This window comes from Papio anubis, chromosome 20, assembly GCF_008728515.1.
Source record: "Papio anubis isolate 15944 chromosome 20, Panubis1.0, whole genome shotgun sequence".
In the NCBI taxonomy this organism is placed as follows: Eukaryota; Metazoa; Chordata; class Mammalia; order Primates; family Cercopithecidae; genus Papio; species Papio anubis.
In genome coordinates, this window is record NC_044995.1 from 15,107,649 (window position 1) to 15,124,658 (window position 17,010).

The 17,010-nt window shown below is 46.6% G+C and overlaps 1 protein-coding gene across 10 annotated transcripts in view; it reads left to right on the forward strand.

The window, feature by feature from the left end:
* Positions 1 to 346: 346 nt before the first annotated feature.
* Positions 347 to 17,010, forward strand: part of LOC103880102 — a 63,120-nt gene continuing 46,456 nt past the window's right edge. Inside the window, exons 1-4 of one of the 10 annotated variants that reach the window (XM_031659428.1) lie at positions 3,904 to 6,732; positions 7,938 to 7,968; positions 9,576 to 9,740; positions 13,065 to 13,268. In XM_031659428.1, coding sequence (XP_031515288.1) covers positions 6,305 to 6,732; positions 7,938 to 7,968; positions 9,576 to 9,740; positions 13,065 to 13,085 — 645 coding nt within the window. In that variant the 5' untranslated portion in view covers positions 3,904 to 6,304 and the 3' untranslated portion in view covers positions 13,086 to 13,268. The other 9 variants (XR_004180263.1, XR_004180264.1, XR_004180265.1 and 6 more) reach the window with 9 other exon arrangements.

The window sequence follows — 17,010 nt, forward strand, 5'->3', positions numbered from 1 at the left end:
TGAGCCGAGATCTCACCAACTGCACTCCAGCATGAGCAACAACAGCAAAACTCCATCTCAAAAATAACAATAATAATAAATAAATAATAAAAAATGTCTCTTTATGTTGTTTTCCCACTTTTTAATGGGATCCTTTGGAATTTTCTGTGTAGCTGAGTTCTTGTATACTCAGAATATTAGTCCTTTGTCAAATGAAGAGTTTACAGATAATTTATTCCATTCTGCAGGTGATCTGCTCACTTTGTCAAGAGGATTATTTCTTTGGCTGTGCAGCAGCTTTTTCGTTTAAACAAAGCTTTTGAATTTAATTAATGAAATTTTTCAGTTTTGTTTAAATTTGCATGGGTCTATTTTTTTATTTATTACCTGTACTTTTGAAGTCTTAGTCATGAACTCTTTACTAGACAATGATCAGAAGACTTTTCTCTAGATTTCTTCTCATATTGTTACCATTTCAGTTCATATATTTAAGTCTATAATTCATCTTAAATTGAGTTTTGTAAGTATGGTGAGAAATAGGAGTCCAGCCTTATTCTTCTGCATATAACAATTCAATTGTCCCAACACCAATTATGAAAAAGGGTGTGTTTCCCCAATATATTTTCTTGTCAGATTTGTGAAAGATCAGTTGGCTATAAATGTGTGGTTTACTTCCTGGGTTTTCTAGTATGTTACATCAATCTGTGTGTCTATTTTTAAACTAATACCATGCTGTACTGGTGACTATGGCTTTGTATTATAATTTGAAGTCAGAAAATTTGATGCCCCAAGATTTGTTAATTTGCTTCAGCTGGAAAGACTGAGTTGACAATTGCAGAGATGGCAGTTGCCCCTCCCTGCAGGGGCTCCATCTCAGAAAAAACATCCGGGTTCCCACGACCACATAACCCTGGCTGCAGTTACTGAAATTCCCAAAGGAAGGCCCCACCCAGTGAGGAAAGATGAATCAAGGTCAAATTTAAAGAAACAGTCTGGCCACAATCAGGCACAGCAGCTGTGCTGCCTTGTAAGGGACCAGACCACCTAGATTCCTTGGAGCCTGCAGGCTAGAGTGTCTGAGTCCATAGAAACACAAGGATGGTGGCCGCTCTCACCTCCCCAGAACACTGTGGTCTCAGGTAGTGTCCATCCTATTGCCTCTGATTGGCTGGTATTCCAAGCCAGTGGGTCTTAACATGACAAGTACCTTGGAAGTGGGGCCCACAGAATTGGCTCCCTGGATTCAGGGGCCTTCCTGAGGGAAAGTAGAGATGGAACTCCTGACTTGCCCAGCTTTTCAAGGCCAGAGTATATATTCTTCCTGGGTCTCTGTGTGTGTCTGAGTGGCTGCTCCGCCAACACCTAACACAGCTCTGTCTATCAAACAGAAGGCCCTTATAGCATGAGCTAATGGGAGGATCTTTTGAACCCTGGGTTGCAAAGATCCATGGGAGAAGCATGGTTTCTGGGAGGGGTCACACACTCAGTAACTGCTTCCCTTGGCTGTGTGTACAGGTTCCTTTGACTCTGTGCCAAAGAGTTCTCTAGTCTTTTACAATGATCTGTGTGTCTGTTTTTATACCAGTAACATGCCATATTGGTGACTGGCTTTGTGATATAATTTGAAGTCAGAAAATGTGATGCTGGCAGCTTTGTTCATTTGCTTCCGCTGGAAAGATTGAGTTGACAACTGTACAGATGGCAGTTGACCCTTCCCCCAGGGCCTCCATCCCAGAAAAAGATCAGGCTTCCCACCAACCATATAACCCTGGCTGGAGTTCCTGAAATTTCCACAGGAAGGACCCATCCATTGAAAAGGGATGAATCAACGTCAAACTGAAAGAAACAGTCTGGCCACTACCAGGCACAGCAGCAGTGCTGCCTTGTGGGGGAATCCTTTCTGCTGCAGACCAACTGGACTCCCTGGAGCCCACAAACTAGAGTGTCTGAGTCCAGGGAAACACAGAGATGGTGGCCGCCCCAACCCCCCAGATCTCGGTAGTCTCAGGTAGCCTCCAACCTATTGCCACTTGTTGGCTGGTATTCCAAGCTAGTGGGTCTTAACCTGAGAGGGGTCTTGGAAGTGGGGACAGTAGAATGAGGCTACCTGGCTCCCTGTAATATGGCTCCGATGAGTGCAGGAACACCAGGGCTGTTGTTTCACACATTGAATTGAAGAAAATTACACAAATACACGTGCAGTGGTTTTAATGAGCACAGAGTTTAACAGGCAAGAAAGAAGGAAGATGCTGTCCTCATACAGAGACAAAGGGAGTGGGGTCTCCGAAGCCTAAAGAGGAAACCCGGAGTGCTGGGGATACCAGCCAGTTATATTAAGAGGCTGCGGGAGGTGGTGTTTGATTTGCACAGGGCTCAGGGGATTGGTTTGACCAGGCATGTCATTTAAGTAAGCCCGCCTAAAAACTGGCGCTCCCACCCTAGCCTTTGAATATGCACATGCTTGGGGAAATGATGTCCTACACACATGCGGATATGTGGGGCAGCCGTGTTGCCAGGTACAGGTTGGGAGAAGGGCCAGAAGAGGGCGGGAATCGCCATGTTTAGGTGGACCCAGTTTCTAATGGCCGGCATTTGCAGATCAAAGATTCCCAGAGGGCTCTAAGAGCCCAGGCTTTCCTGCTAGACAAGAATCCTTTCTGGAGTTGCTTCAAAAAGAAAGGAAACTTCCCAAGGACATCTTTTCCTCTATATCTGCCTAAAATAGTTTCTTAACAACTCCTATAACACGTGAATTCAGCCCCCTTCCTGGCGGAATGTACAGACAGAACTCCCACCTTTCCCGGCTTCCCAATGCCAGAGTATGTAAAACTCCTGGGTCTCTGTGTGTGTCTGAGTGGCTGCTCTGAAAACACTCCACACAGCCCTGTGTACTGGGCCCAAGGCCCTTATGATTTGAGCTCATGAGGGGATCTCCTGATCCACGGGTTGCAAAGATTCATGGGAGAAGCATAGTTTCCAGAGCGGGGTTACATAGTGATTCAATGCTTCTCTTGGCTGAGGGAGAATGTTCCTTTGGCTGTGTGCCAATACCAGGTGGATCATCACTCACCTCCCTTTTCTTTGTTCTGGTGGGACAAGTTGTTTGCCTAGTGAGCCCCAATGTGAGAACCTGGATATTTCTGTTCACATACTTATTTCAAAATTCACAGCGCTTTTCATTCACAGGAAGGCAGCTGCTTCTAATCGGCCATCTTGGCACGTGCCCTCCACATCACCTTCTATAAAACGACGCCTGCTCTCCAGGGATAATGCCATTATATAACTTTGCCTGAAACCAACAGAACTCTCATTATACTTATGATGGGCTCATTTACTTCACTTCCAATGAATGTGGCCATGGAAATGCAAGTGGATGAAGTGGTCCATTCTCTTAAGGATGAGGTAGAAACATGGTGTACTGACCAATTAATGACATATGTCTGAAAACTAGCAACTGAGAACCTCAATCACCGTGTTTACATTTCTAATCAAGAAGATGCTCATCTATGTACTCAACAACCCAGGTTTCCTTGCATCTGAGCTGCTGAAGCGCTTCAAAAACAACATCTCATGTTTCCTAAAGAAGATGATGCCTGGACAAGCAGCACAAGTCGTTCAGGTTTATTTTCGGTTCATAAATTCAGCACGACATTTACACAATTGTCAGGAAACCTTATCAGGTAACGAGTCCTGCATGTTTCCTTTCATTTCAGGAGGAAGAGGGTAATTCAGTTGAGTTTCCTGAGCTACCCAGCTGCCGTGATTCAATAACCACCAGGAAATGTTGATGATGGTGCTCTCCTGAGCTCCTCCCTGTCCCAGGGAAGACAAAATCATTGAAACTGTGCAAATAAAGTGTTACTTCGCTGGAATGAGGTCTCATTGCTGTTTATGCGGTGGCTGGCTGCTCAGGACAGGGTAAGTCTCTGGGCTGTGCACTGAGGAGGGGAAACTCTCAATCTGGAGAAAACCCATTGCAGGGGACACCTCCATGGGATCTGAGGGACTGAGGATGAGGAGCTGGACTGGGTGTAGGGAAGGAGGAGGTTTCAGAGGGCAAAAATCTGGAAGTAAATCCTGGACCTGTTTGAAAATTTTCTCCCTCAGAAGGAGAAGATTCCGGGAGGAATAAGGACAAACTGTGGGTGCCTTAAGGGGCATTTACTAATTTGAGAGAACTCTAATGGGAAGCACAGTGACATTGGCCTCCTTGAGGTTTGAGGCCCCAGAGTAAATGAGGCCCAGATCCAGTCCATGGGGGTTGAGACCTTCAAGGCACACATTTTGATTGGGACAGAGTAAAGCGTAGCTGCAGAGGAAACCCTGGCAGTGTGAAAGCGACCTTGGAGGGAGCCGGTGCACTCTGAATGCTTGGGAGCCCCCATCCCCTGTCCCTGCCTCTTTTTCTGGATTGTTTGGGCTCCGTGGTCTCTGCCATCTTCTGAGCTCTCCACGCTGCCCTCTTCAGGTTTCTCTTCTGGGCTCCAAGTATTCCAAAATCTTTCGGATCTGTATCTTTACTCCTGTTTTTAGCATATGTGGGGTCCCAGGTTCCAGAAAATTTCTGGCCTGAAATCCACCTCCCCAGTCGCGGCGGATTCCACTTTAGCGAATCCGCACTGGGCAAGATCTTTCAAGCCCTTGGGGAAACTGACAACAACTCTATGTGATTTGCCTTAAATAAAAAAAAAAAAAGAAAAGAAAGAAAGAAAAGAGAAAGGAAGGAAGGAAGGAAGGAAGGAAGGAAGGAAGGAAGGCAGGCAAGCAAGAAGAAAACTAGTAAAAACGCTTTTCCTTAACTTCATCCTACTGCTTTTTAATTTGTTGTTATTTCTATTTATATCTTATTGTATTGTCTATTTCTTCAAGAGTTGCAGCAGTTGGTATTTTTTTTCTTGGTTCATCATTTAGTCTTTTTACTTAGAATAACAGTAGTTCACACACTACAGTTAAAGCGTTATACTATTCTGCATTTTTCTGTGTACTTATGATTTCCAGTGAGATTTGTACCTTCAAATGATTATTGATTGCTCGCTGATGTTTTTATTTTTCTGATTAAAGTGTTCCCTTTAGCATTCCTTATAGGACACGTCTGGCATTGATGAATTCCCTCAGTTTTTGTTTTGTCTGTAAAAGTATTTATTTCTCCTTTATATCAGAAGGATGTTTTTGCCAGATATTCTGTTGTAGGGTAAAAGTTATTTTCCCTGAGCACTTTCAATATGTCAGGCCTGTCTCTCCTGTCCTGTAAGTTTCCACCAAAAAGACTGCTGCCAGATGTACTGAAGCTCCACTGTATGTTATTTGTGTCTTTTATTTTGCTGCTTTTAGTATCCTTTTCTTATCCTTGACTTTTGGGAGTTTGATTATTAAATGCTTAGAGGTCATCTTTTTTGGGTTAAATCTGCTTGGTGTTCTATAACCTTCTTGTACTTGGTTATTGATATCTTTCTCTTGTCTTGGGGGGTTCTTTGTTATTATCTTCTTAAATAAACTTTCTGCCTCCATCGCCGTCTCTACCTCTTCATTAAGATGAATAAATTTTAGGTTGACCCTTTTGAGGCTATTTTCTAGACTCTATGGGCATGCTTCATTGTTATTTGTTCTTTTTTCTTCTGTCTCCCTTTACTGTGTTTTTCAATTAGCCTGTTTTTGATTCAGGTTGATCCATTCTGCCTTTGAAGGACCCTGCTGCATTCTTTACTAAGCCTATTGCATTTTTCATCTCCAGGATTTCCGCTTGATTCTTTTTAATGATTTCAATCTGTGTGTTAAATTTATCTGATAGAATTCTGAATTCCTTCTCTGCATTCTCCTGAATTGCTCTGAGTTTCCTCAAAATGGTTCTTTTGAATTCTCTGTCTGAAAGGTCACATACCTCTGTTTTTTGAGGATTGACCCCCAGTCCCTTATTTAGTTCATTTGGTGAGTTCCTGTTTTCCTGGATGGTGTTGATGCTAGTAGATGTTCCCCGGTGTCCAGGCACTGGAGGGTTATATATTATTGTAGTCTTCCCTGTCTAGGCTTATGTGCAGCCATCTTTCTTGGAATGATCTTTCACATATTTGAAATGACTTGGGTGTTACTGTAAAGGAAAACTGAGGCTGGAGTCGAACCAGGAACGAAGACACAAGGCAAATGGCAGTGAGAACAGCTTTTATTAGGGCTTGCAGGCGAGGTTCCTCGGTCCAAAAGTGTAGCCTGAGGAAATCGCGCTGAGGAAGGAGGGTAGGGGCTTCTTATAGCCTGAGAGGTAGGGAAGCTGGTTGTGCAAACAGGGCATGGGAGGTCTTGAAACTACTAGGGCAGGAGTTGAGTAAGGGTCATGAGGAAGGGGTCTTTGGAAACTGTTAACCAAAACTGCTGTTTACAAACTTGTGGAATGCAGGTGAGCTGCAGGTCATGGGGGAGTGTGGTTGCCCAGCTGGAACCTCTGACCTATGTAAGTCTGAAGGCGTGTTCAAAGAGGAAAGGAAGTCTCAAACAAAGGGCCTGCTCGAACAAAGGGCCTGCTACGCCAAGTGGCGCCGCCATGTCGGGTCTAGATCCCTGCCTAACATTCCAACCTCTTTCTAATAAGAAAAAAGGGGCGATGTGTTTATCTGGCTGCTTCCTGCTGTTATGGGTCATCGTGGGGTTTTTCGGAGGTCGGAACTTGGGTATAGGGGTGGAGCAGCATCTGATTGACAGTGATCCGGGAGACTTCTTTTATGCGGTTCTGGATGAAGCGGAGGATACAGGGAGCTATGAGCAGTAAGAAGCCAATGATTAGTAAGGGGCTTAGGAAGGGTAGGACCAGCCGGCCATGGACGACAGCCACTACCTGAGTGGGGACTCTAATCCTGAGGTTTTTTTGTGGAGTTCTTCTCGGACTTTTTCTAGAGTGAGGAGGTTGGTTTCTACTAGTCCTGACTCATTGATGTAGTAGCAGCATTCTTCATTGAGGAACATACAGGTCCCGCCTTTGTCAGCCGTAAGGAGATCGAGTGCTCTGTGATTCTGGGCTGCCACCTGGGCCACTGAGGTGATCTGTCGTTGGAGGGAAGCCAGGGATTCTGCTGAAGCTTCGATTGCTACCTGTAATCGGGCTGAAAGGTCTTGAGAGGATCGGACAGAATGAGTTAAGGCTCCAGTTCCAAGGCCAGAGGCCATGAGGGATACGGCTAAAGAGACTCCAATCATTAGCAGAAGGAATACTGCTCTTACCTGGTGGGGGTGGGTAATGGGCAGAAGACAGGATAGCTCAGCTTCACTGTACAGGGTGAGGCTGGGGACTAGGGAGATGGGAACGCATAGGGTAGTGTTGGAAGCCTTGAGAGTTTTTGACAGGGTGGAGTTGTACCAAAAATACCCACCTGGGGGCGCAGTGAGATTTGGAGGTGCCGATCCTGTCCAATTGCACCAGGAAGCATTAGGGGTGGAGTAGCAAAAGGGGAGTTGTTGTCTAAGCCGGCCTTGGAACAAAGGAACTTCCCCCAGGGTTTGGCCGGGATGGGAAAAGGAGAGGGTTAGGTTAGAGGAGTTAAATGGGCTAGGTAAAGGTACCACAACCAGTGGGGGCTTATTTAATGCTGCACACAAGAAACAATGGGAGATGTTGTGCACTCTGACCATATGTACTACCTGGGCCCCTTCTCTGACTAGGGTTAGCCAAGAAAAAGGGTTACCACTGCCCTGAGGCTTGTTGTCTGAGTTGGCTATGTTGTCTGGGTTGGCTAGAGCTGAGATGACTTTTTCTTGTTTGATGTTGGAGGCCAGGCTGATGAGGCTGCTTGTGACCCTGACATAGGCTCTATAAATCTTGAGTCAGGCTATGGGATAAGATTCGTAGCCATGCCGGTAAAGGCGAGCCTCTATACCTGATGCCCACCGAGGGTCCCACGGGTCAGGAATGGTGAAGAAGAATGTAGGCACTTCTCCTCGTCCGTATGATCTGACTAACTGAACTGTTGATGCAGGTTGCTGCCACTTGGTGTACGACATGTCAAGGTAAGTAAAATGCATGTTACAATAATGATATGGACACCCGCCGTTGGTTTCTACCCAGTAATTGAGACAGTTATATTCTACCTGATCATAGAGAAAGCATATGACCGGGTTCCACCAGTCGGGGCAACTATTAAAGGCAGAGAAGTTAAAGGTAACCTGACTCTGGCACCCTTGGGACCGGCAGTCAACTGTGGCTAAGATGTGGGAACTTATGTGATTGTTTTGGGTCCAGGTCTCTGACAGATAGAATCTCCAGCGGAATGGGTTGACGGGGGGAGTTTGGGTAGGAGTCTTACCTAGGCTCAGGAGTACTGGATAGCTGAGGAAGGTTAGGCAGAGGGTCATTACCGGCACGCGGCACGCATAAGTCGTAGTTTAGTAGGGGCAACAGCCTGAACCATCCACCTGGAATCACGCTGGGTGGGTGCTTTTTTCAGCTGGGACAGATGATACCAGGAGGGAAGGCCGAGGAGCTTGGCCGCAGTGGGCGTGGTAAGGATCACGGTATACGGTCCTTCCCACCGGGGAGATAAGACTCGGGGCTGCAGCTGCTTGACCAGTACCAGGTCTCCTGGTGCTACAATGGCGGGATTTTTAGGGTTTGGGGAAGTGAGTGTGGGGAGACACGGGTCCGCATGTTTTCTTAGAAGCTCGCCTAGGAGGGTTAAGTAAGGGAGGTAGGAGCCTAAGGGAGGGGAGAGGGCTGGCAGCTCCTGGAAGAGGAACGGGCATCTGTACAGTAGCTCAAAAGGGCTGAGCCCTGTGGGGGCCCAAGGAGCTGCCCTGAGACGAGTAAGAGCCAAGGGAAGGAGAGTTATCCACGAGAGGCAGGTTTCTAGAGTGAGCTTGGTTAGATGCAGTTTAAGGAGGCCGTTTGCGCGTTCTACCTTACCAGACGACTGCGGATGGTAGGGAATGTGGAGCTTCCAGGTAATCTGGAGTGCGGCTGCCACCTGCTGGGTAAGTTTGGAAATGAAAGCCGGACCATTGTCTGATTGGTTGTTTCTGGGGGAGACCGAACCTGGGGACAATGTGCTCTAGGAGAATAGTTGCCGCGACTTCTGCAGTCTCTCCAGTGGTGGGGAAAGCCTCAGTCCATCCTGAGAAGGTGTCAACTAAGGTCAGCAGGTAGCGAAATTTTTTATGTTGGGGCATGTGGGTAAAATCAGGTGGCCAATCTTCTCCTGGCTGGTGGTCTCTTAGCTGATGAGTAGGCCCTGGGTGTCTGGGCCTACCTTGGGGGTTAGTGGCTGAACAGGTGGCACATTGCTGATGTACTTTCTTAATTTGGGCCTGCAGTGAGAGAAGGTGAAAGATGGGTTCTAATAAGTTATACATAGCCTTGGGTCCTATGTGGAGAGAGCGGTGTGTGTCGGTCAGTATATGTACTGCCTGAGTCTGAGGGAGTGTCATTCAGCTGTCAATGAACACCTACCCATCCTTGTTTCAGGTAACACTGGGGTGGGCCATCAGGGTTTGAAGTTCCTGGGAAGAATAGTCGGGGAATATGTGGGGGGAAAGAAAGAGTAAAGGCACTCGGGGAGGGGAGGAAGTGAGGGCAGTGGCCCGTGCGGTGGAGTCAGCTAGGCTGTTACCTTGCAACACAGGTCCTTAGAATGCTGGTGGCTTTTGCAGTGGATGATGGCTACCTCTTTGGGGGCCTGGAGAGCATCAAGAAACCTCTTTATATGTGGTCCATTGACTACTGGCGTCCCTTTGGTGATAAGAAACCCGCACTCTTGCCAGAGAGTGGAGTGAGTATGTGCAATAAGGTAAGCATATTTAGAGTCTGTATAGATATTAACCCTCTGCCCTTCGGAGAGAAGTAAGGCACGGGTAAGGGCAGTGAGTTCAGCCTTCTGGTAGGTGGTGCCTAGAGGCAAGGGCCTGGTTTCAACCGTTTGGGTTGCTGTTACAACAGCGTATGCCGCCTGTCTGCGGCCACTGGGGGTTAAGACAGAGCTCCCATCGATGAACAGGGTACGGTCTGTGTGTTCTAACAGCTGTTCAGAAAGACCGAGGCGGGCGGATGGCAAGGTGGTGAGAAATTCCGGGCAGGAATGTGTGGGGGCGGAATCGTATCCTGGAGTGGGCAAGAGGGTAGCAGGATTTAGAGGGGGTGAGGTGTTGAGAGTGATGTGAGGGTTTTCAATGAATAGCAGGTGGAACTGTTGAAGCCAGGATGGGGTGAGATGGCTGAGACACGTGTGTGATGAGATCTGACAGTCGGTGAGAAGAGTAGACTGTGAGAGGATGTCCTAGGGTAAGCTTGAGGGCCTCTTGGGTAAGTTCTGTGGCAGCCGCCAGGGCTCACAGACAAGGTTGCCAGCCCTGGACTGTGGGATCTAACTGCTTGGAGAGATAGGCCACAGCCTAGTATGTGGATCCAACCGGCTGGGCTAAGAGGCCAGTGGCTACTTTCTGGCGCTCCTGGGTGAATAGATGAAAGGGCTAAGGGGGGTGGGGAGAGAGAGAGCAGGGGCAGAAAGGAGACAGTCCTGAAGCTTCTTGAAAGAGTTGGCAACCAAGGAGAGGTTGGACAGCTGTCCGGTGGGTGTCTCCTTGGAAGCCTGGTAGAGGGGCTTGGCTAGGACCCCGAAGTTGGGAATCCAATGCCTGAAATACCCTACCAGTCCTAGGAAGGACAAGATCTCTTCCGCATCCTGAGGAGGCTGGAGAGTTTTAATGAGGCTTATTCTATCTGCCGTAAGGCTTTTTGTAGTGGGTGTGAGTAGTATGCCTAGGTAGGTGACAGAAGGGGTGCAAAGTTGAGCCTTAGCCGGGGTAACCCGATAACCTCGGTCACCTAGGAAATTTAAAAATGTAGCAGTGTCTGCAAGGGAGCACTCCCAGGAAGGACTACATAGTAATAGATCATCTACGTATTGTAGAAGGGTGCTATGGGTTAGGGGACAGAGGAGGATGTCCCCTGCTGATGCCTGTCTGAAAAAATGGTGGCTATCTCAGAACCCTTGAGGCAAGACAGTTCAGGTCAGCTGGGAAGAAACATGAGTGTCTGGGTCTTCCCATGTGAAGGCAAACAGAAAGTGGCAGTCTGGGTGTAGAGGGATGGTAAAGAAGGCATCTTTCAGGTCACGGACAGTGAAATGAGTGGTGTCAGGGGGAACACGTGAGAGGAGTGTATATGGATTAGGAACAACTGGAAAGGTAGGGACTACTGCCTCATTGATGAGGTGTAGGTCCTGCACGAAGGGACAGGGCCCAGAGCTTTTCCATACAGGCAGGATAGGAGTATTGCATGGTGAGTTGGTGGGAACTAGAATGTGCTGTTGGAGCAGGCGTGTAATGATAGGTTTTAATCCCTGTCGATGTTCAAGGGAGATAGGGAACTGGGGTCTAGAGAGAAACTTGGAAGCGTCTTTTAGCTGGATGCGGACCGGAGTATGGTGTCGTGCAATGATTGGGGTGGAGATGTCCCACACCTTAGGGTTAATGGGGACTGGAACGGGAGTAGGGGGTCAGCCTGGCAGGGTTTGTCAGGTGAGAGGAGGGGGAAAAGGAACACAAGGTGTGGGGAGGGGTTGGGTCAGAAGTGAACTGAGGCCCCTAGCTTGGAGAGGAGGTCTCATCCTAACAAGGGGACTGGGCATGAAGGAATGATAAGAAATGAGTGCAAGAAGAGGGAGCCATCCAGGCGGCAAGACAGAGGAGGAGTCTGGCGGTAGGTGGAGGGAGTACCATCAATTCGCATGACTGTGACAGTGGAGGGGTGGCTGGGGCCACTGAATGAAGGCAAAACAGAGTAGGTAGCCCCCGTATCCACAAGGAAGAATATGGACTTACCTGCTACCTGGAGCATGACCCTGGGCTCGGCGAGAGTGAGAGGGGTGCCTGAGTCTGGGCCTCTTCAATCTTCATCAGTGTCGAGGAGTTGGAAAGCGCCTCCAATACCCGGAGGAGGGTCGTCACGTGGAGGTGCAGTGACCATCCTTAGGTTGGGCGAGTCTGACCTCCAGTGGCCCATCTGCCAACAGTTCGGACAGTGGCGAGTTGGCTCCTTTGGGTTACAGCACTGCCTGGCCCAGTGGCCTTCGTTGCCACACTTGAAGCAGGCACCAGATGGCGCTCGGGGAGTACCTCCTTTCTGGGAGCTCCTGGAGCCGACTGGCCTCAGGGCTGCAACCAAGGTCTGGGTTTGGAGTTGTACCTTCTGTTTTAGACTGGCCTGTCATTGGGCCTCAGCTGCCTCCTCCCTGGAGTTGTAGACCTTGAAGGCCAGTTTGACTAAATCCTGGATGGGAGTTTGAGGGCCTTCCGGGTAACACCACCATGTTGCATCATCTAGATTCCTGCCTAACAGGGATCTCTTGATCCATGGGTTGCAAAGATCCATGGGAAAAGCATGGTTTCCAGGGTGGGATCACAGGCTCACTCACTACTTCCCTTGGATGTGGGTGAAGATTCCTTTGACTCTGTGCCATACCGGATGGATCATCACCCACCCCCCTTTTGTTTGTTCGCCTGGGTCAACTTGTTTGCCTAGTCAATCCTAATGTGACAAACTGGATATTTCAGGTCATGTGCTTATTTTGAAATTCACCACGCTTTTCATTCAGCAGAAACGTCTTGCTTCTAATTGGCCATCTTGGCTTGTGCCCTCCATGTCACCTTCTATAAAATGCCCCGATCTCCAGGAAGGATGTCATTATATAACTGCCTGGAACCAACAGAATGCTCATTTCACTTATCGCGGGCTCTTTTACTTCACTTATAATGAACGTGGCCATGGATGTGCTACTGGATGTAGTGGTTCATTTTCTGACAGATAGAAAAATGGTTTGCTGACCAATTAATGACATATGTCTGAAAACTAGCAATGAGAACCTTAATTGCCATGTCGAGGTTACTAATCAAGAAGATGCTTATCTATGTACTCAACAATGCAACTTCCCTTGCTTATGAGCTGCTGTAATGCTTCAAAAACAACATCTCATATTTCCTGAAGAAGATGATGCCTGGACAACTGGCACAAGTTGTCAAGGATTACTTTCTCTTCATAAATCCAGCATGATATTCGAATGATTGTCAAGAAATCTTATCAGTTAATGAGTCCTGCACCTTTCCTTTAATTTTAGAAGGAAAGAGTAATCCGTTGAGTTTCCTGACCTACCCGGCTGCTGTGATTCAAAAACCAACACGAAATTTTGATGATGGTGATTTCCCAAGCTCCTCCCACTCCCTGACAAAGGAAAAGGCATTGAAAATATGAAAATAAAGTGTTATTTGGCTGAAGTGAGGTCTCCTGGCTGTTTATGTGGTGGCTTGCTGCTCAATACAGGGTGAGTCTCTGGGCTGTGTGCTGAGGAGAGGAGCCTCTCAAACTGGAGAAAACATTGCTAGGGACACCTCATGGGGTCTGAAGGGCTGAGGATGAGGAGCCGGACTAGGTCTAAGGAAGGAGGACGTTTCAGAGGCTGAAATTCTGGCAGTAAATACTGGGGGTGTTTGAAAACTTCCTCCCTCAGAAGTAGAAAATTCAGGGAGGGGTAAGGACAAACCGTGGGTGACTTAAGGGGCATTTACTAGTTTGAGAGGACTCTAATGGCAAGCAGAGTGACAATGGCCTCCTTGAGGACTGAGGCCCCTGAATAAATAAGGCCTAGATCCAGTCCATGGAGGATAAATGCCCCCATGGCATTTATGCCCCCATGAGACCTTCAAGGGACATATTTTGGTTGGGACAGAGGAAAAGTACAGCTCTGCAGCCCTCCAACCCCTCTTTTTCCCCCACGCTGGCTTCCGAGATCCTCCTCTGCTCAGACAACCTCCTCTGTGTCCCACTCTGATTTTTAGGATGCTTTGGGGCTCCCTAAAGGTTTCTGGCCTGAGATCCACTTCTTTCCAAACTCCCTTCTTCTCTTGAACAGCTTCCTGCCTTCAGCCTCACTTCTGCCTCCGAGGTATCAGGACACCTTCCTCTTCATCCTCATTCTTTTGACCACCAGCTTCTTCAGAATCCTACCCTCTGTCTCATCTCATGAATCCCGTCCAGGTGTTTCTCGGCCCCTTCATCTGATACGCAGGAGCTCACATTACCAAAAGTCTACCCCTACCCCAGTCACACTGGAATTAGACAAAATCCCAGGAGTTTTACCTGAACTCTGAGTGTGCCCACAGGGGCTCTTTTTATTATTATTATACTTTAAGTTCTAAGGTACATGTGCACAATGTGCAGGTTTGTTACATATGTATACGTGTGCCATGTTGGTGTGCTTCACCTGTTAACTCATCATTTACATTAGGTATATCTCCTAGTGCTATCCCTCCTCCTTCCCCCAACCCCATGACAGGCCCCGGTGTGTGATTGTTCATTTCCTATGAGTGATAACATGTTTTATTTGGTTATCTGTCCATGTGAGAGTTTGCTCAGAATGATGTTTTCCAGCTTCATCCATGTCCCTACATGAACTCATCTTTTTTATGGCTGCATAGAATTCCATGGTGTATATGTGCCAAATTTTCATGATCCAGTCTATCATTGATGGACATTTGGGTTGGTTCCAAGTCTTTGCTATTGTGAATAGTGCTGCAATAAACATACGTGTGCATGTGTGTTTATATAGCATGATTTATAATCCTTTGGGTATATGTCCAGTAATGGGATGGCTGGGTCAAATGGTATTTCTAGTTCTAGATCCTTGAGGAATCGCCATACTGTTTTCCATAATGGCTGAACTAGTTTACAATCCCACCAACAGTGTAAAAGTGTCCCTATTTCTCCACATCCTCTCCAGCACCTGTTGTTTCCAGACTTTTTAATGATTGCCATTCTAACTGGTGTGAGATGGTATCTCATTGTGGTTTTGGTTTGCATTTCTCTGATGGCCAGTGATGATGAGCATTTTTTCATGTGTCTGTTGGCTGCGTAAATGCGTAAATGTCTTCTTTTTTTTTTTTTTTTTTTTGAGACGGAGTCTCACGCTGTCGCCCAGGCTGGAGTGCAGTGGTGCGATCTCGGCTCACTGCAAGCTCCGCCTCCCGGGTTCACGCCATTCTCCTGCCTCAGCCTCCTGAGTAGCTCGGACTACAGGCGCCCACCACCGCGCCCGGCTAATTTTTTGTATTTTTAGTAGAGACGGGGTTTCACTGTGGTCTCGATCTCCTGACCTTGTGATCCGCCCGCCTCGGCCTCCCAAAGTGCTGGGATTACAGGCTTGAGCCACCGCGCCCAGCCATAAATGTCTTCTTTTGAGAAGTGTCTGTTCATATCCTTCACCCACTTTTTGATGGGGTTGTTTGATTTTTTCTTGTAAATTTGTTTAAGTTCTTTGTATATTCTGGATATTAGCCCTTTGTCAGATGGGTAGATTGCAAAAATTTTCTCCCATTCTGCAGGTTGCCTGTTCACTCTGATGGTAGTTTCTTTGCTGTGCAGAAGCTCTCTAGTTTAATTAGATCCCTTTTGTCAGTTTTGGCTTTTGTTGTCACTGCTTTTGGTGTTTTAGTCATGAAGTCCTTGTCCATGCCTATGGCCTGAATGGTATTGCCTAGGTTTTCTTCTGGGGTTTTTATGGTTTTAGGTCTAACACTTAAGTCTTTAATCCATCTTGAATTAATTTTTGTATAAGAGGTAAGGAACGGATCTAGTTTCAACTCTCTACATATGGCTAGCCAGTTTTCCCAGAACCATTTATTAAATAAGGAACCCTTTCCCCATTTCTTGTTTTTGTCAGGTTTGTCAAAGATCAGATGGTTGTAGATGTGTGGTGTTATTTCTGAGGGCTCTGTTCTGTTCCATTGGTCTATATCTCTGTTTTGGTACCAGTACCATATTGTTTTGGTTACCGTAGCCTTGTAGTATAGTTTGAAGTCAGGTAGCGTGATGCCTCCCGCTTTGTTCTTTTGGTTTAGGATTGTCTTGGCAATGCGGGCTCTTTTTTTATTGCATATGAACTTTAAAGTAGTTTTTTCCAATTCTGTGAAGCAAGTCCTTGGTAGCTTGATGGGGATGGCACTGAATCTATAAATTACCTTGGGCAGTATGACCATTTTCATGATATTGATTCTTCCTATCCATGAGCATGGAATGTTCTTCCATTTGTTTGTATCCTCTTTTATCTTGTTGAGCAGTGGTTTGTAGTTCTTCCTGAAGAGGTCATTCACATCCCTTGTAAGTTGGATTCCTAGGTATTTTATTCTCTTTGTAGCAATTGTGAATGGGAGTTCACTCAAGATTTGGCTCTCGGTCTGTTATTGGTATATAGGAATGCTTGTGATTTTTGCAAATTGATTTTGTATCATGAGACTTTGCTGAAGTTGCTTATCAGCTTAAGGAGATTTGGGGCTGAGACTATGGTGTTTTCTAAATATACAATTCATGTCATCTGCAAACAGGGACAATTTGACTTCCACTTTTCCTAATTGAATATCCTTTATTTCTTTCTCTTGCCTGATTGCCCTGGTCAGAACTTCCAACACTATGTTGAATAGGAGTGGAGAGACAGGGCCTCCCTGTCTTGTGCCTGTTTTCAAAGGGAATGCTTCCAGTTTTTGCCCATTCAGTATGATATTGGCTGTGGGTTTGTCATACATAGCTCTTATTATTTTGAGATACGTTCCATCAATACATAGTTTATTGAGGGTTTTTAGCATGAAGTACTGTTGAATTTTGTTGAGGGCCTTTTCTGTGTCTATTGAGATAATCATGTGGTTTTTGTCTTTGGTTCTGTTAATGTGATTGATTACATTTATCGATTTGCATATGTTGAACCAGCCTTGCATTTCAGAGATGAAGCCAACTTGATCTTGGTGGATAAGCTTTTTGATGTGCTCCTGGATTTGCTCTGTCAGTAATTTATTGAGGATTTTTGCATCGATGTTCATCAGGGATATTGGTCTAAAATTCTCTTTTCTGGTTGTGTCTCTGCCAGGCTTTGGTATCAGGATGATGCTGGCCTCATAAAATGAGATAGGGATAATTCCTTCTTTTTCTATTGATTGGAATAGTTTCAGAAGGAATGGTACCAGCTCCTCTTTGTACCTCTGGTAGAATTCAGTTGTGAATCTGTCTGGGCCTAGACT